We start from the raw sequence: 20,115 nt of genomic DNA on the forward strand, positions 1-20,115 counted from the left end.
TCATAAAAAAGTACATCTTAAATTTGAACAACATTTAAAAAATGTTAACCACTCTGAAAATCAGTTCCATTCTAAAATTTTAACTATTTAACTTGAGCTTGACTTGTCGTTAACCAGAGGTTATAAAATTATTTTGTAAAATAGGTAAATAATTGATTAAAAATGTGTTATAATAAATACACCTACAAATTGTAGAACAAATTAATGCAGAGATTTTCTGAGTGAAAAGTATAGGGTATTCACATGTTCGTTGATCCATTGGGCGCCGGATTCCCGAACCACTTGGCTGGGGAGGCTTGGCGAATGCTGATGCTGATGTGGGCCCCGCTGGCTGTTTGGCCAGTCAAGCGTTGCATAAAGCGCATTAACATTTAATGCCTGCCCCACCTGGACAGGTGTGTGTGTGTGTGTACATCCTGCCGAATTTCCGTTGCATACTTGAAGGCGCTGGCCGAAGCAGAAGAGATGATGAGATGAGGTGGGTTCGATGGATGGATGGATGGATGTTTGATTTATGACTGGCTGCCGCTGGGCAGGAGCAGGAGCAGGAGCAGGACTCTCGGTGGATCAGTGGACTGGTTCCGGGGACTCGTCGGTTCGCCGGCTGGGTGCACTTGGCACATTTTAGCGATGCCCCGCAGGCCTCTTGCGCTGCCATCAATCATGACAGCCCCTTCAACCCCTTAAACCCTTCCAAAAACTCCAAAAACTAAAGTGGCAGCAATCTGTACACATAAACTATTTATTTCCGTATATATATATATTCCATATGTATATATAGATGTATATGGGTGTATATTTAGCTGTATATTGGGTATTGTATGTGTGGTAAAGTACACTCTCGCCTGGTGCACATCCTCTCACGACGGCCAGCCCCTCCGAATCTTGCTCCTCCTCGGATTCTTCACGTCGCGAAGGGTGATGGGAGGTTCGGGAGGTTCAAGTTTGGCCGGGGGGACAGACGCCTTATAAAGAGCATACATACATGGTTAATGCTTCGTTCGTCCATTCGCAATTTAGTTAGTATTGTTTTCATTTTTTCAACTTGGTTTCGTTTACATTATGTGTCATCGATTGATTGTTTTACATTCGGTTGCATTTGGATTTGGCTTTAAAAAAAAACACTCTTCTCCTCTTTCGCTATCCCCTCGCTAGCATACGCATAATTATGTACAAACGTATTCCCAAGACTCCTTCCGTTATTTACATAGATATATATCTTAGCTATATATGCATGTCGTCACTACTCCAACTCTTTACTCACTAGATTATGCGTAGTTTTGCCCACTTTTCCCCCTGGGTGCTGTGAACCCAGAAAAAGCCCGAAATCAAAATGAAATCATAGATCGCTCGAATCGAATCGAAGTATACTCATAGGATATTTTAATGATAATATCGCTATGATCCCGAATACCACACACTAAGAGAGATGCGGGCATAAATATGGGTATATGTATTTGTATATTTTACGTTGGGCGCCAGTTAACACTACTAAAGTACTGTAGTCGGTGGTAACCGCTTGCTTGTATGTAGTCTTAGGTCTTACGCACACAAACATACATGTGGATAAACATTAACAACAATTGAACAACGGTAATTACAATTGCACGACATCAACAACGTCAACAACAATGACAATGACACGCCTCGGAATTAATCAGCGACATGACATTTGTGGGTTTACGTTCTGCATTCTGCATTCCGCATTCTGAATTCCGCATTCAGCTTTCTGCTGTCAATTGAAATTCCCTTCCATTCCATTCCATAATTCGCTGATTATTCCTCCTTGGATGCATTATTATCTTTATGGGTAAACATACATATATACGAATATGTTTTGTAGTCATAAATCTATGCACATTCAATGCTAAATCAATCGAAAAAAATTGCATCCATATAGTATTTGTGTATATATGGTATACACGTATTGTATATGCGGTATATATATGTGGTATATATATATATACAACTATATCAAAAATAGGACAAATAGAACTTGAGAGTTGCCTTGGCCTTCGAAGCGGGATAAGACCCGCATTTTCCAACTACCTTCCATCTTTTTCATCCCAATCTCCTTGCACTTGGCCCGCCCCTTATTTTTTTGTTTTGTACACATTTATTGTTACATAGTTTAGATCGGTAATAGCAACGATTTAGAACAACAGTTAGGATGATGAGCAAAACGTGGACAACATTAGTTAGCTGCGACCAAGAAGGATCGCACTTGTAAATAGTTTTAATATATGTATATATATATCTTTATCTTTATGTGTAGATATTGTATATTCATATGCTTGTATAGATATAGATCAGTATTAAGTAAATCTGTAAATCTGCCGCTCTGTAGCATTATTATTATAACACACTGAAAGTGAAAGTTAACTTTGGGTTTACCTCCTTGAGACGCACGCACATGGAAATCTGAAGTCTAAAACACATTTGTCGGGCACATTGAGATACAATTATTGATAGAGTGATAATCGTAATGGTTATTGTATGTAAGTATATAGTTCCGATCCTAGATCCTACATAAACTGCAGTCCCATTCCTGCCTTTTCCTTTTCATACTCGCCCATCGCCCGTCAACAATTGACAAATTGACAAAGCCAAATGCCGCATATAGAAACACACTTGATTGATTGCAATATTGACTGATTGTTTGTTTGTTTGTTTGTTGGTTTCTTCTTCCTACTCTCCCTCCCCCTCTTTCTCTCTTTAGCTATCTCTCACTGTCTTTCTATAGCCCCCTCTGTTTGCCAATTTCTGCAATTGCGAATTTCCAATTTGAATTTCTTCGTTAATTGATTTTCAAACTTCTTCCTGGGTGGAAACTTCCCCAGCTTTTCATCCTCCTCCTCCTCTCCGCCGCCTGCTACTTTTCAGCTTTTCCACTTTTCCGCTTCTGCTTGCGTATTATTTTACGTTTAACATTAAATATTCAACGCGAACATTAATTTATATTCGATTTTCGATTTTCGTTTTCATTTCAGCTCGACTCGATTTAGTTTGGCATTTACTTGTGTTTGTGTTGTGATTTGCGATTTGCGATTTGCGCTTTACGATTTACGATTTACCATTTATCATTTACTCTTTACGATTTGTGATTTGTGATTTTTGCCTCGAGTAAGCTCAGATTGTACATACAAATTACATTTATTGTGTGGTTTACATTGATTAAAACTCTTGAGTCAGTAGACATTTACTCCTTATTCTTATGCTCCGTAGATATATATATGTATATTATATATGTTTATTCGTATATTGTAAGGTGTTTATATGCACGTAGCCGTGCTGATTTCATTGTGTGTGTATTTATTGTGATATGGTTGTGGCAACCGTTGGAGCATCTTCTTTTGCTCTGATTCACCCGATTGTTTGTGACTCGAATCGATTCGATTTGTGCATCTGCCACGGTTGCCTTTCGCATATGTCTGTGTATTCTCCACCGATGTGCCAGCATGCATGGGCACCAAAAAAAAAAATAAATACCCCATATATAGTGGGTACTTTCATCGCCAATATCTCGGCAATGCGTCAACAAGTCCTCGTTTTACTCCGTTATCCCGGGATTTACTCCTTCGCCGAGAGACCCGCTTAAATTGCTCTGCACGTAGAAAAATATTTGTATATTCTCTGCCCTTCGTATTTCTCGTTTACCTTCTCTTTACTCGTCTCGACTCGACTCGTCGTCTTTTTGGTTACAAATGGTATGCAAAATGGTATGAGAATATATATTAATATATATATTATATTATTTATCTGTATCTTTGCTTAAATAGCTTGTGAGGTCTGTTCCCTTGTCCTTTTGGGTGGAGGTAAGATGGGGTGAGGTGTTGTGTCCCAGTTATTACACTCATTCCACCGATTCCTGATTCCTGATTCCATATTTCTGATTCCTGATTTCTGATTCCTGACTCCCCTGCAGCGTTACCTTAATCTCTATCGTTTATCGCTTAACTATCTGCCTATCGATCACTGTTTATCGCTTATCGTTTCGCATTCGCCTCCGTTTCGCACTTACCATTACCGTTATGCGTAAAGTTACTTGTACCGTTAAAAGTTGCTCTCTTGTACTCTTATTGTTCGCCGTTAATCGGATTCTAGTGTTATTCACTGTTCTGTGTCTTTTTTGCAGGTGTTGTTGGGTGTTTCTGGGTACCGTGTACCTTTTGTCAGGTACAGTAGGTCACTGTGTGTGTTTAGTATTGCTGCTAAGTTCTTATTTCTCCATTTGATCCTCCATTTTGTGCTCTCTTATTGTTCGCGTCTGTAGGTATCAAATGATATCAAATCAATCGGTTTCTGTATCAACTGTCAGGTATCGATAGCTTCTGCTCCGTTATTGTTCCATAACTACAAGGTATACGGGTTGCTGTGCAGTTCTAATTTCTCATTCAGTTGCCATGCAATAATATTCTCAGTGTTTGAATTTAATGGACGTGTTTTGTGAAGCCTTTGCCTGCTGTCAATTATTATATTGTTTGTGAGTTATGTATGCAAGTGCTGCGATTATTATTATTGATTTTGATTTCGATGTTGATGTATTATTTGCATCTCCTTTTGTGTGCAAGGGCGACTTTGCTGTGCTTTTAATCTGTCATTAAGCATTTGCTTGCCTGTCTGTTATGTGATTTAATGGTGATTTTAAATAATGAATACTGCTGCTGTGCTTATTGTTCACTGGGTTGTGTAAGCCTCCAACTTCGTTCGTTTTGTTTTCGGATTTCGATAAGGATTTCTGGATCTCAGAGGTGCAAGTAGCTGGCTAAAAGTGCACAGAAAAGATTACATAACAATGTTAGGCCTACGCTTTAAATTTTACCTTATTTTTACATGTTTTAAATCAAAGCTTATAGTTACAAAAAGCAGTTGTTTTGGGAAATATTTTCGATTAAATGTATTATCTGTGGACTCCAAAAATTTGTTGTATTCAAAAAATGATTTATTTAAAGTTCACTTATTTTCTCAGTCTAAAACCTACACTAATAAAAGCAACCGTGGTAAATCCATTAATTTTATGTTCAATGTAACTATCTTCACTTTCATCCACTGCGATTTTTATTAATTTTAAATATGGAAATTTGAAATTTGCAAATGTAATTCATTTTAGGATATTTAACTTTATTATTAATATGAAATTCTTTTTATTTATATCACTGTGGACTACACAAAGAAATGAAAATCTATGACAATACCTAATCTAAATATGTCTACAATTATAAATATTTGAATTTATTTTTTAATTAAATCAATTGAATCAATTGAAAGGGCTAGTACTCAACCCAACAAAAAGTCGTCCAAAACAAAAAACTTCATATGAAAAACAATGTCAAAAAATTTGGTTTCATATTAAGTTTTTGATTTGGACGACTTTTTGTTGGGTTGAGTACTAGCCCAAACTCTGAATTAAATGTGAGGACGTGCATTTCAACTATTCCATTTTTATCAGTGTTTATAAGTATAATAAATTAATAAAGCAAAGTATAAAATAAATAAAAATAAATAAAAAAATAATATTGCCAATACAAAATTAAGCAAAAAAAAAGGATGATGTCTATAGCGTTCCTCTACTTACCGTTGTGCTGCTCTAGCCGGGACTCCACCCATTGCTTTACTTGCCTCTGCGGCCCCCGACCTATTTGACGAACAGGTCCTTGAGCGTCGCGCAAAGCGAGGCGTCGCACGTGTCCTTCGAGTCGTCCTCGTCGGCCTTGCCGAACCAGTTAAGTGTGGAGCGAACGGCACGGCCGGCCTGCGACTGAGCGGAACTGCCGGCGGAGGCTCGACTGCGACGGGCTCCGTGGGCGGGACTGCCGCTGGCGCTGCCCGACTCCTTGCCGCCGCCCCCCTTGGGCGTGGCACCGCGGGCAGCCGCCGATGTGGAGGCTCCGCTCGACGATCCAGCACCCGTTCCAGATCCACCGGCCATGCTGGCATTGGAGCTCTTGCGAAGAAATCCCTCGATGGCTGTGCCCAAAATGGTGGCATCCACCGTCGCCTTGGTCGATTCCGCCCAGGTCTTTTGCTTGCTCCTGGGCTTCAGTTTCGGCTTACCCGAATCGCCGCCCAACGGATCCTTCTTCTGCAAACGCTCCAGCACGTCCTTCGAGAGCGCCACCGCCGAACTCTTGCTGCGCACACTCTTCTTTCGCGCCAACGGAGTGTGCCGCTTGGCAAACCATCCCGTCAAGGTGGCCGATCCATTGTCCTGCACATCGCTCACCAGCTGCTTGGCATTGTTCAGCAGGGACACATCGAAGCTGTTGGAGCGCGTCGAGCGACCGGCATTGGGATCGAGCAGGCCCGCTGAGCTGCCGCTGCCGCTGCCGCTGCCGCTGCCGCTGCCGCCGACTGCCAATCCGCCCCCTGCGCCGCCGAGGGACTGCAAGCCGCTGTGTGCCGTCGGTGTGGGCGTTGCACTGGTGGCCCGTCCGCGGGCGGCCGCCTGAAAGGATTGGCTGAGAAACGGACTGCTGGCCGTGGCCGTGGCCGAGGAGCTGGCACTGGAGCTGCCGTCCCGGCCCTCCGGTTCCGGCCGGTGCATGTCCATGGCCGAGCTGGTCAACGAGCTGAATATGCCGGCGATGTCCGAACGACTGCCCAAAAGTCCGGTTCCACTGCCCGACTTCTTGCGACGCGTCGAGGCCCGAGTGTTGGAGCTCTGCTGCTGCTGTTGCTGATTTTGCGGAGGCGGCAGCTCGGAGGCGCGACGAAAGGAGCTGGCCAATCCCGGCTGAGGACACTCCGAGTAGCGTCGGTTGGTGAAGCGCCTGCCCGGCTGACCGGTGCCCGCCTCATCGACTGTCTGCACCTCGCACACCTTCTCGTTGGAGGAGGTCCAGAGCTTCAAGCGCGCCTTCCTCGACTGCAAGTAGATGTCGTCCATGATGTCCAGCTGCAGATTGTGGATGCTCCCGATGGGGTCTGTCGACGGGGGACCTGTGTTGCTCTCGCGACGTGAATTCAAAACACGACTGCTTCTGCAAAAGGCGCAAAAACAAAGCAAAAAAAAGAATGGTCCATTGTTGATTATAACTCGGTTGGGGGGGTGAGTGTTCTTTCTGGTAGCTCAGCTCAAAGGTGACTCCGTAATTAAATTCCTGGCAGCCACTGCCTTTGATTAACTCCATTGCTTTCAACAAAACATGAAATTCATATTTTTTAGCTTAGCTTAGCTTAGCTGTAATCGGACACCTGGCAATCCTTCAGAATGTCCAGTGCCCCCCGGTCAAAAATATGAATGGTCAAAGGATAAATAAACACCGGGCCACCCTTCAGGATATCCAAGCCGCAGTGAAAAATATGAATGCTCAAAGGATAAATATGCCTTTGATAATTTCACACGTCAAGAATTTAATAACAAGAAATTCCTATTATTTTGTAAAGCGTTTTTCTTAAAATCTTTGCCTTCCTGTCACAAATGCTGAGCAATTTTAAAGTAAATATGTTTGTAACCATAATAATGACATAAATAAAAGGAAGGCATATTTCTTGTATTTCTGTGGATGATTTAAATGCAAAAAAATGTGCCTAAAAATAGGCAATGGATAAAGAATAGCACTCTTCCTCTCTGAATATATAAAACTGTTGGTTAAAGCTTATATTATTGCATACTTTTAGACACCTATTTTGACATTTAAAAGTATTTTTATAAAAAGAATTTAAGTATAAAATATCATATTTGAGTTTCAATCTTTTATTAATTTTTAAGAAATAAAAGCCCACCTGCTTCTGACTTTATTGACTCTTCTTTGTTTTCTAGATCTTAAAGTTAAGATAATAAAATGCAATAATAAAAAAATCTAAAAATTATATAGCAAATATTATGTCGATCTTCTTGATAAGGAATAGCCGTCTTGCTCTATGAATTTATATCACTTTTGGGTAAAACTTATAATATTGCATACTTTTAGACACCTATTTTGGAATTTAATTTACAAGTGATTTTAAGAGCCCACCTGCTTATGATTTTATTCTAACTTCTCTTAGAATCGTAGATCTCAAAGTTAAGATATTGAAATGCAGTAATATAAAAATCTTAAAGTGATATAGAAATATCGAGTGAATAAATAGGGATAATAGATCATAATAGGATAGATAGATCACTCACCCATTGTTGCTGGGATATGCGGCCACGGACTCGCGACGCGATCTTCCGAATATGGTGGTGGGCACCTTGGAGATGGTCACCACCGAGTGACGTCGTCCGGTGGGCGCCGGAGCCTGCGAGAGGGTGGCCAGGAAGGCGGCCTCCTTGGGCGTCGGCCCCGAGCCCTCGCCGCCGCGCTCCGATAGTCGTCGCACCTGGCTGGCCGTGATGCCGTCGGTCACCTGCTGCGAGGGCAGCGAGTGCTTGCGGGCCTCCCGGGGATCGCGCCACGGCGACAGCAGATACGGATTTACGGGCGAATCGATGTCCAGGCTGCCGCGATTCGAGACCGTCGGCTCGGAGCTGTCCTCCTGCTCCTCGGGCAGGTTGGACTCCTCCACCACAATCAGGGGCTCCGGAGCGCCGATGCCATGGGATCCCATTGGCTGTGGGCGCTGCGGATGCTGCGGATGCTGGGGGTGTGGCGGTGGGCGGGGATGACCCGGTCCGGTTGACTGGCCCGTGAAGCGGGCAAATGGCGAACCACGGAAGCGTAGCGCATCTGGGGAGTTCAAACGTTAGTTGTAAGTCCAAAGATTTTATAAAATTATTTTTGACGTAAAATGTTAGAAGTAAATATGACTAACATCGTATCTGAATTGATTCAAATATAACATATATATTACTTGAATTTCTGACATCTTTTTGCAGATTTTTGTTTTTCTTTATATTCAATTTTTTTAGGGTTTGGAGAGTAACCGCAGTTAAGATTTAAAAATCGACTCGAAACTAGGTAAACTTCGTTTTGGGATATGATACAATTTACAGTTTTAAATTTCAATTTTGAATTAAGTATTTTAGGTATGGATAAACGGACTTTAAAAGCAAAACAACCATTTAACAAAAATTACGCATTTACTGAATTTTTTGTAAATACCAAATGCTAACTCTTTAAACATTTTTAAATATATATTTTGATATTTACTGTTTTCTAATAAGTTCCTTTATATTTTGTACATCCTTGTCTTTACCTATAGTAATGTCAAGGACATAAAAGTGAAAGGGGCTAAGGAGATATTGCCTTTATAAATAAAGTTTGAATCTTCAAGTCACTACAATATTTTAGAACTCAAAATAACAAGAGATAAAGCAGCACAGAATAATAGCTTGAAAATTATCGATATTTTCGACATGTTCACATTATCGATACGATAATATCTCATTCTAAATATCGAGAAAAAGCAAACTGTAGGTATTTTTTTAAGCTCTATCAAAAATTCCACCTTGTAGGCACTATAAAATATTAACAATGTCAGGTGCAACAACAGGTGCAAAATAGCCGTTGTGCTGTGCGATGGGCGATGGGCGATAGGCGAAGAAGAGGTGTCCGGTTTGCTCGAGTGGTTCATTAGTGGCTCGTCGGCCTGTCACTTACCCATTTTGCACAATTGCTCAATTGCTCGCCAGCGGGGAATTCGCTGCTGACTGTCTTCGGGGTCTACGGACAATCGGCTCCCGACTCCTCCACTCCGTTGTTCTCTGTTCTCTGTCCTCTATCCTTTGAAGTGTCCTTGCTGCAAAGAAGAGCACGGAAGACGTCCAATAAGCGATACATAAACACAATATACGTATAGCGAATATAGAGCAAGATGCATTCGGAATGCTCTTATGGGATCAAGAAAATAAAGACGTATTGGGATTTCAGAAGAAATTGTTGGTTTCATACTTTATGAATATCACATTTCCTTGTACCTTTCACCCTTTGGAGTATATGCCTAGAAATCCCGTTTAACCTAGGCTCTTGATGCAAGATTATATCGATTGGCATTGCATAGCTGATAATTTCAAGGACTCTGAACGCCAAATTAATTACTTCATCTCTAATAGTCTGTGAATATTTAGAGCGCTTTTTCCCGCTGCGCACTCGAATTTCCAGATACACCATCGCACATGATGTGCCCCTGAGAGCCCGAAGGGTATTACGTCCAGCTATCCAGGCAGCTCATGTGCGAATCCTTCACGTGTGTGTGCCCCACTGTGTGGCAGGTTAAATAAAGCCGGGGTTTGGGGTTTGGGGTTTGGGGCTACTAGCTACTCGCTCCTCTTCCTGCCTCATTATCCCCGGCCACAAATTGCAAATGGCAGCAAAATCATGCATCAAAGTAATTAAAGCCACTGTCCAGGGACTTTTCGCTTCGCTGGAGATGACTGCCCTTCTGGTCTCCGTTCTCTGGGTCTCTGGGCTCCCTGCCATAATAAGCATAAAATTATGCAAAAGTTGAAATGAAATTTCGCCATAACTCAGATGCCACAGGAGTTTGTATTTCGCAGCGGCGGTTGCCTTTGCCGATTGGATAGCGATGGCGATGGAGTTTAAGCCGCAACCTCAACTGTTTGAGTTGCCAGGAGTAATGGCAACTTTTCACTTTTCCTTTGAAGCGACTAATGATGATTTCAGATCTGATGCCCAAACGGAAGTGATCGGTGAGAAGCTTTTATTTGATCATCTCGAGCATTTCCACCTTAACCACTGGACTGCGGTCGGCGGACAAGCTCAAATTTGATTTGATTACCTGCATAGCCATCCGTTTCCCCATCCGCAAACGCAATCCGCAATTCGCAGTCCGCATCGCAATCGCTGCAACTTGGGCAGCTGAAAGTCGCAAGTCGCAGGCCGCAAGTCTCAAATCGCAGGTCCAAAGTCCCGAGTTCCGAGTCCCGAGTCGCAAGTTCATTAAGCTTGTAAATTGGCAATCAACACCAAAGTTGCGGCTTTGTGTTGGAGCTAATTAGCCTGTCTATGCCACTGACAGGACCGCCGATGTCCTCCCGCCTTCCCCCCCTGCAATTACCCTTCCGGAAAATGCTTCACGCTCTTATTGTCCGCTGCTGAGGTGACTTGGAAAAGCTGGAAAAATATTAAGCTAGTTGAACAAACTAGCGAACCAACTAATTATTAAAACAAAAATAAGGGCTGCTTTAAACTTTCCATCCTGAAAATTCGGGGCTTTTCGGCAAACCGCACGGCCTCTCATTTTGGAGAAAGGAATTCCTTTCTGGGGTTCATTTCGTGCGCACTGCAGTCAGTTGTGCTCCTTTATTGCATGTCCTTTTTGACATTTTTCCTCCTGCCCCCACTCATTTTGCGGTTTCACCGGCCGTCTATATTGGGCATTGTGGCCCAATGTGCAGTTAATGCTGGGAAATACCAGAGTTTCCCCCCTTCCCTTCCCTTTACATTATGTTCTTTTGAGAAATACGGACAGGAGGCAGAGGTTTGGATTTGATCAAATTATGCCAGGCAAAAAGGAATACTGACTGTAAATGTAACTGCAACCAGAGCATAATTAAGTGGGCAAACTAAAAACTTGATCAAAATAGAGCCTCGCTTTTTCTCGTTTTGAAGGGAAATAAAATGGCATTTCAATTGATTCTCAGCCAGCATCTACATTTCCATTTGCCTGGCCCAATGTGATGTGTGTATTTGGTTAGTTGATTTGAGTTGCCACACATTTTCAACGCCACTCTGCCACTCCCCCCAATTTTGTGGGTGATTGATTGACTCGGCACCGGTCAGGCGGTCAGATGGTTAGGCGGAAAGGGGACAATGGCCACCCAACCAGATCGAGATGCCGAGTCGAGTCGAGTCGAGTTGAGAGAGAGCAGAGACCGATTGACAGATTGACGCAGTGACAGTGACTGTGTGTCCCACTGTCCACCTCTTCAGGGTCCCTGTTCGGGCGCCACGCTCAATTTCAGCTTAGCTTTGTTTAATGGACTTGCACAAAAAAGTTTACAAAGCACTTTACACTGGTTGGAATTGGAGTGGGAGTAGGGAGTGGAAATAGGATCCGTTGGCAAAAAGGATATCCATCAGTCGCAATCTAACATTGCATATTAATGGGCATTAACATTCGTCATTGAAACGGGGTCCTGTTAATTGTCCTGGGTCATGTTTATACTTTTAGAGAGAAAGAGAGTTTATATCACCGCCACTTTACGTTGAGTTCCTTGGGTTCTTTCGGCCCCACTTAAGTGGCGTTAAGTAGTTTGGGTCTGGGTTCTCTCTATCCCCCTGATTTTCCATTTTCTGAAGAGACATTTTTAGAATCCTCCCCTCCATCCCAACTCCTCATCCTCCCTCGCAAGTGGCCGGGCCGACTACTGAGGTGGACATTTGAAAAGCCAAAGGTTAGGGGTTAAACCGCATATGGCCACTGGCATTCGCATTCACATTCACATTCAGCATCCAGCATTCGCATCACCATAAGTTCCTGATTCAGATCCATATTCGCATTCAGATTCAAATGCTCGGGGAAAAATGTTTGTTCTCTGTGCGTGCAACTTTCTCCATTTTTTTCCGTCCGATTATCATCAAGTTTGAGGGTATATCGGATATGTTATCAACGTCTCTTGTGCCATAAGTTTTTCAAACACTTTGGGATAGTTGAACCTTCAAAAAAAACCTTTGAATACCATTACAAAAATGTCCAATTAATGTGTTTTAATTACAATTGAATTGATGTTTTTTTCTAAGGGGTATTTATAGGTCCATCATCTCCGTCTTGAGCCGCTGAAGTAGTCAAAGAACTCCTTGTGCAGGCTTATGTGGAGTGCGGATGGGGACTCCGTAGAGGAACAGCATGATTGCGGCTTTCTTGGCTGACTTTGACATGCAGTCTTGCAGTTAGCAGCAGTTGCACCTGGCAACGGAAGTGCACACATGGCCACCCCTTACCCATCTCTCCCACCCTTCAAAAATACGTTTGTGGTAGCTTCGGTGCCACTTTAACATCGTAGAGTATGGCATCAGGATCCTCCTTCCTGAGTTTGATTTGGGGTAAGGATAAGGTACGGTTGGTCGGGACATCGGATGAGGCAATTAAGTGGTCAGGGATTCAGGAATGGAGTGGCGTTTTGAATATTCCCATGGCTACTAAGGTAGAGTTTGAAAATAACACATATTTTCGATATTTTCACCATCTCGTTTCGATAATATCGATGATTTCAATGGACAACAAATATTAAAATTCGATAAATATTAAAATGTCGATATATTTATCACTTTGAAATGTTCGAACAGGAAAAAAAACCATTATAAAAATATCCTGACATTTTTTAAGGGCAAATTGAAGATTGAACGATAAATTTTTATACAGTTTTACATATTTATTTTTACTTTTGAAAAACTACTTGGAAACAGAGCTAGAAATACTAATATACTTTATAGAGTCTGAAATGTATCCTCTAAAATTTACCTTAAATATATATTAATTTTAAAATTTTCAATGGTGAAAAATCCACCTTAACATATAAAATTATCTTAATAATTTTAATATGTGTATTTGTTTTTGTTAAAACTTTAAATCGTCGTTACATTTAGGGTATTCAGTGGAACAGCCAGTGAATGATGTGTCCATTTCCTACACTCATAGAAATTTTTACCTAAATACTAGAAAAGTCGCCCTAAAACCGAGGTCGCCCTAAAACTACGAAAAATTTTCTTATTATACGGGTGGCTAGCCCTAAATATACGAAAAATCGCCATGGAAAATATTTTTTAGGGTTAGTTTTTTCAAAAAGGCCAATTTGCCCTACTTTTTAGGGCGAATTTTTATGAGTCGACTCCAAAAGTAATTCCTTCTTTTTAGGGCGAAATCGCCCTAAAACGTTGAACAAAATAGCAAAAAAAATGTTCTGAAATTGCCCTAAAAACAAGGAATAGTCAAACGAAATTTTAAGACGCAATTAATGGATACATATGTAATACATGTGTGTATGTGTGTGTGGTTGACAGGTCAAAACAAGCGAATGTGTGTGTATATTAGGGCGGACCTTTTTCTATGAATTTTGATGCTGAGCGCATTTGACTTTAGAGAAGTCCACCCTTTTTCTTCTTCTTTGCTACTTTTCGTCCGCTGCAGTGGCAAGGGTGGGGGTAGAAAGAGTTGCATTGTCTAGACTTTGTCATAATTTTTCGGGCGCTTGGAAGTGAATGACGTGTTTTTGAGTAACTATTTGTTTGTGAGAAAGTAAAAAAATGGAAACGGTATTAAAAGACTTGGGAGGCGATTCTTTCTCTGTTTTCTGGTGAGTACATACATATATAATTGTGCAATTTGGATATTAATAACTAATTGAATTTACATATCTGTAACAGAGGAAAATGCAGCTGAAACTTAAAAGATTTGACTGGAAGCAGAGTTTTCGAAGTGTGGCAGAACAAAGTAAGAACATTAATAAGAGTATACATATATGTATGTGTATATGTAAATAATGCTTGAGGCAAAAAGATGATGCAACAGAATACACACATGTGTACAGATGTATATATTTACCAGAAATCTGTGTTTATGCACTGGACAAACCGCATTCACAAGTGCATATGCCTAAATAACCCCAAAATTTGTATTGCGTCATTTCGTCAGTAACCGAAATTTGCTTTTGTTGCTTCTTTTTTTCCAGAAGTAGCAGCAAACGCAATCGCAGGCTAAATAAAAATTCTGACTGTTAGTAGTGCATTTTTATATTAATTTCTAACAATTTTTTTTCTTGTTATACCCGTTACTCGTAGAGTAAAAGGGTATACTAGATTCGTGCAAAAGTATGTAACATCTAGAAGGAAGCGTTTCCGACCCCATAAAGTATATATATTCTTGATCAGGGTCACTAGCCGAGTCGATCTAGCCATGTCCGTCTGTCCGTCTGTCCGTCTGTCCGTCTGTCCGTCTGTCCGTCTGTCTGTCTGTCCGTCTGTATGAACGCTGAGATCTCAGAAACTACAAAAGCTAGAAGGTTGAGATTTCCCACACATATTCTTTGGCTTCCTACGCAGCGCAAGTTTATTTTAGCCGAGCGCCACGCCCCCTCTAACGCCCACAATCGCCCACTAACGATTTTAAAATGGGTGCTGCGCCCACATCTTTAAAGATTTCCGAGAAGTATAAATGCAATTTTGTTGTGTATATTTATACCTATCGAAATGTAGAAGACATTTTTCAAATCGGACCATTCATTAAAAAGTTATACGCTTTATAAATTGTCATACATATATCTATCTCCCACGCACTCCCTTTAGCTGAGTTACGATTATTAGTCGGCACACCAACTTGACACAGCGTTCGCACTCCCTTTAGCTGAGTGACGGGTATTAGATAGTCGGGACACCAACCCGACTATAGCGTTCTCTCTTGTTTTAGATTGAGAACGTCTTTGAGATCCAGCTTCCGCAAACCACTTTTCGCACTTGTTAAAAGCGAAAGTAAGGGAATAAAACTGCTCAAATCTTTGGAAAGCCACGCTGAAGGTATGTGCTTTTTCTCTTTTTCTTTTCTCATTCAATAAATAGACTGTTTTTATTTAATAGAGATACAATCAACTTTAATTTGGCTTGCGATCCATTCAGTGTTGGTGCGACAGCAATGACAAAAAAGGACGGCGGGAGCAAGAACGCGAAGCACACCATTGCGGACCCGCGAAGCCGTTTCTTGGTTTGGAAGGCTACTGTTGGGGAACTGCAAACACATCTAAAGGCATTGACGGAAAATTGCTAATCTGGAAAGCCGAAACTGCAACCATTCAGCTGCAACGTGGGAACAAGCCCTTTTTGACCTTGGTGAATTTCCAGTTTACCTATCAGAGGTTTTTTTATAGAATGCGAACCTTATTGAAAAGTATTGATGTGTGCTTCAAAATATTTTTTGTTTTAAACCACGACATTAATCCAAAAAATGTTTTATGAAATTCATTTAGAGTCTGATAAGAAAGGTAAAGCTTTATCCGAACTCTTGAAGGATTATAAAACCTTAAAACTGTAACTATTTTAAAAAAACAATCTGTTCATCCAAAAAAAAAAATATTATTTCTATGCATTTAATTAGAAGTAAAATTTTATAATCAGTACTTATTGTAATAAACCTTAAAAGACCTAAAATTCCCTCCGGCGGAAGCACACAACCTAAAGACCAAAAAATACATTAAGCCAAAACATTATTTTTAAGATCGATGTAATTCTTTTAGCAATAAGAATAAGAAGAAAAGTATGTAAATGTATATAATTAGAAATTGTGTAAATATCAACAAACAAAAATATAAAAAAAAAAACAAAAAAATATAATGAAATTGTATTTTTATTTATGAAAAATGGCCGTGAAATTTTGGGGAGCATTTTGCATATTTTAGGGCAATTCGCCTATAAATCCAGAGAAAAAGCCCTAGATTTATGAAAATCTGCCTTTAGTTTTAGGATATTTTTCCTTATTTCTAGGGCAATTCGCCCTAAAATCCAGAAAAACACCCTAGATTTATAAAAAACTGCCTTTAGTTTAAAGGTATTTTTTCCGATTTCCAGGGCAATTCGCCTATAAGTCCAGAAAAATCGCCTTGGATTTAAAGGAAACTGCCTTTAGTTTGAGGGTCTCATTTCCTTTTTTTAGGGCAATTACCTTTGAAAATAGAAAAATCGCCCTAGATCTACGAAAAAACGCCCTAAATGTGTGACAAATTCACCCGTGTTTTTAGGGCAATTTGCCCTAATTTTGTTGCCTAGTCGCCATTGACCCCCGTTTTAGGGTGATTTTCCTTGTTTTTAGGGCGATTTTACCGGAAAATTTCTATGAGTGTATGAGCAATTTAAAATGTTCTCGAAACTGCGTAACTTCCGCTTCCTTCCTAACCTTTTGTCAGCCCTTCCTTTCTTCCTTTCCTTTTGCCTTTTGGCCGTGGAGACCCAAGTGACAAGCTTGTTTATGACATGCAACGAAAATGCGGCCAGGATATGGATGTGGATGTGGATGCGGCCATGGACAAGGAATCGTAGTGGCTCCAAATCGGAATAGAAATCGGTCTTGGTCATGGTCATGGCCCTGCCATTGATGGCCATCAACCCCCCCTGAAACACCCACCCCTGCTCAAAGGGATGCAACGCTTGTGCAACGGTTCCTCGGAGCTTCCGCTTTTGGTTCTTGATTTTGATTTTGATTTTGCCAACCCCCCGGGGAGCTTTGATAACATTGTATACTATTTCTTTTTTTTTTACATATTTTCCCTCTCTTTGTTATTCGGCAATTTACAACTAAAAAGTTGCAAAGGATGTGTGTTCTCTGTCTGTCTGTGTGGGAGGCGGGGGTTTTGTTGCATAATACATTAACGCGGCTAGCGGAAAAAGGAAATGTCACACATTTGCTGCCGCTGGCAACATTGTGGCAGCAGCCGAGCTGCCGGCCAGGAAGCGAAGCGAAAATAGCAATCAAAACTTAACTGAATTGCAGCACATGACATCCCCATCCCCATCCGCATCCCACTCCTCAAACCCCCTACGCCTCTACGCCCATGGCCCATCACCTACAAAGTTGGTTGAGCGAATTAAAACATAAATGCATTTGCAGCAGGCCAAGATGAACGATGAACAGTGGGCGGGCGTTTACTCCTAATCGAATCGAACCCAAGTGGACCGAAGTGGAAATGCTAGAAAATTTGCGTTGCCCTGGAAAATGTGCAGAAAAAAAGCGAGCAAAAAAAAGGACGAAAAAGAAGGAGGCAAGAAAAAAGCAAGCTGTAAAACTGTAAACTGTTACGCCCACTGCCCATTACCGCCCCCTCTATCTGTGTGCGTGTGTATGTGTATGTCGTCTTCCTCTTTTATGGAACCATACAAATTCGTTGGCCATTGAACGAGACCGAAGAGTCCTGCCAGCTTTTGCTCCTCCTGCTCCTGCTCCTCCTTCGAGCTCCAAGCTCCGAGCTTCGAGCTCTGTCTGCTCTGCTCTGCTCTGCTCTTGCCTTGCTTCCAATTGAATCAAATTGAATTCAATTGAATTCGCATGTTGCTCATTGAATTGCACAGATTATGGCTAAAATACAATTTTAATTTCACAGAAAAAAAGTATTTCGAAATGCTTCGTCGCTTTTTTTCCTCCCTGTCTTTCTTTCTGTCTGTCTGTCCATTCCATTTGCTTTCGCTTTCGATACCCTGTAGCTATGTATTTTAAATACCTATCAGCAGTAAGCTTTGTTTAAAAATGTTTAGAAATAACAATGCCATATATGTATTTATAATATTTGGGCTCACAACCCATAGCAGGATTATTTGGTATACATTTGAACGAAGTAGGTTGACTGTTTTGGGTTCTGGGTTAATTCTTAAAATTTTTAGGTAAATATTATATATGTATATACAAGATTTATAGCAGACAAATGCAAAAGAAAGAAATAAAAAATTGTTGCTTTCACATTTCAATTCGCTTCTTTTCTTTATTTCCTAAATTTATATATTTCCTTTGGATTTTTATGTCAAGCCTGGGTGACCTTAGCTACTTCCCGTTTTTTTTTAAAGAGAGTCTTATAGGTTAAAAAAAAAACTAATTTACTCCAAAGTCGGTCTGTTGATTGGCCTATGAAAAATAACAGTGAACTTTCCTGTTTTGGGACCCAAAAGGGTACTGCCAACTTCGAACTCCGAACTTGAACCATCTTTCCGGCTGCGCTGTTAATTAAATGTTGTCAGGTAATTAAAATGCAGCTGGCACAAATGGCTGGAGTGGCGGAGTGGTGAAGTGGAGGAGCCGTGTAAGCTGCTTACTGGCCTCTAACAAAGCCACAAACGATTCGGGAACTAAGCCGGCAGTTCGGTAGTTGGGAAACGCGAGTTCTGGTACGAGAAAAACAGAGCAGAACGGAACTGAACAGAACAGGTGCAATGGATCCGTATCCTCATCCAGATCCTCCAGTTGCATTCATTCATTGTCCAAAAGAGAGAACTCCTGCACCGGGGAACAAAGGCTCTGGGTAATATTTTACCAGGCTAATCCCAAAAGAGTCCAGGCATTTTTGCATTGTTTTACGGTACACACACAACACAATGGGGCGACCGACCGCCGGGTGCTTAGAAAGTCGGATTTGACATCTAGTTTTTGATTGAATGGATTTTCGCATTTAATTGAATTTGGTTTCGATGTGTAGTCACATCGCATGCCGCAGCCAGTTAGGCCAAAATGCGATACGAAAAGGCTGGAAAGGAATACTTAACCGCAACCACATGATTATCCCCCAAACCAAATTTTCTTTTTTTTTTTTGCTTTTTCATTCCAGACCCAATTTTCCCCTCGATGCGAAATATCAGCGAAATGTGCAAAACTAATTAGCTTAGATAACATGGCGCACAACAAAACATCCAGAGAGTCGGAAAATAGCGGGCGTCTGAGCGAGCGAGACAGACAGCAAGGGGGAAAGAGAGGCAAGAGGTGGCGAAAATGTTGCACAAAATTGGGCGCCAGTGAAAGTGCAGTGAAAACTTCTGACAAGTAACAGAGTGCGCTGAAGTGGGCGAAAGTTATTAAGAACCGAGCTGAAAGCCCATCACATGTACCCACAGTCGTTTATGCGTAAGTCATAATGCCCAGTTAATTTGCGAAATAAAAAAAGCGGGTATCATTTAAATTAATATCATTGTCTAGTAATAGACTAGACTAATGTAATTGTTTTTGGTGAATTTAAATTGTAATTTTGTTTAAATAGGGCACTAACTATAATGTTGAACAACTTTAAAATATTTATTTTTAAAATTTTATTTACAAATATTAAATGTTATGTGGGAAAAAGTAGCTTATACTAGTTTGTTATACTAAACTAATAGCAGATATAGATATATAATCCCATGGCTTTCCTAGAAACCACCAATAAAGGTGTCTAAAAGTATGCAACAATATATATTCAATCGGGAAGTTGGAATTTTTTACAAATATTTAATGTTAGGTGTTTAAAAGTACTTTATCCTAATTTATTATACCAAACTTTTACTAAACTATTAGCAGATATAGATATATAATCTCAAGGCTTTCCTAAAAACCACCTATAAATATGTCTAAAAGTATGCAACAATATATATTCAATCGGTATGTCGGATGAAAAATATCCTCTTTCTACAGCCTACTTTATAAGAAATTTCTTTGCCGAATCTCTGGGGATCTGTGTAACAGCTGTCGCATAAACGTTGTAACAGAGTGCACGAAATCTCCCTTGAACTGGGC

The 20,115-nt window shown here is 40.9% G+C and overlaps 1 protein-coding gene across 2 annotated transcripts in view; it reads right to left on the bottom strand.

Moving 5' to 3' along the window:
• Nucleotides 1–4,414: 4,414 nt before the first annotated feature.
• Nucleotides 4,415–20,115, bottom strand: part of kairos — a 36,399-nt gene continuing 20,698 nt past the window's right edge. The window contains exons 3-6 of one of the 2 annotated variants that reach the window (XM_017146976.3): nucleotides 9,525–9,663; nucleotides 8,111–8,651; nucleotides 5,576–6,980; nucleotides 4,415–4,765 (exon numbers count right to left, since the gene is read on the bottom strand). In XM_017146976.3, coding sequence (XP_017002465.2) covers nucleotides 5,636–6,980; nucleotides 8,111–8,651; nucleotides 9,525–9,528 — 1,890 coding nt within the window. In that variant the 5' untranslated portion in view covers nucleotides 9,529–9,663 and the 3' untranslated portion in view covers nucleotides 4,415–4,765; nucleotides 5,576–5,635. Of the gene's footprint in view, nucleotides 4,766–5,575; nucleotides 6,981–8,110; nucleotides 8,652–8,775; nucleotides 8,879–9,524; nucleotides 9,664–20,115 lie in introns of those variants that run through there. The other variant, XM_070218680.1, reaches the window with a different exon arrangement.

This window comes from Drosophila takahashii, chromosome X, assembly GCF_030179915.1.
Source record: "Drosophila takahashii strain IR98-3 E-12201 chromosome X, DtakHiC1v2, whole genome shotgun sequence".
In the NCBI taxonomy this organism is placed as follows: domain Eukaryota; kingdom Metazoa; phylum Arthropoda; class Insecta; order Diptera; family Drosophilidae; genus Drosophila; species Drosophila takahashii.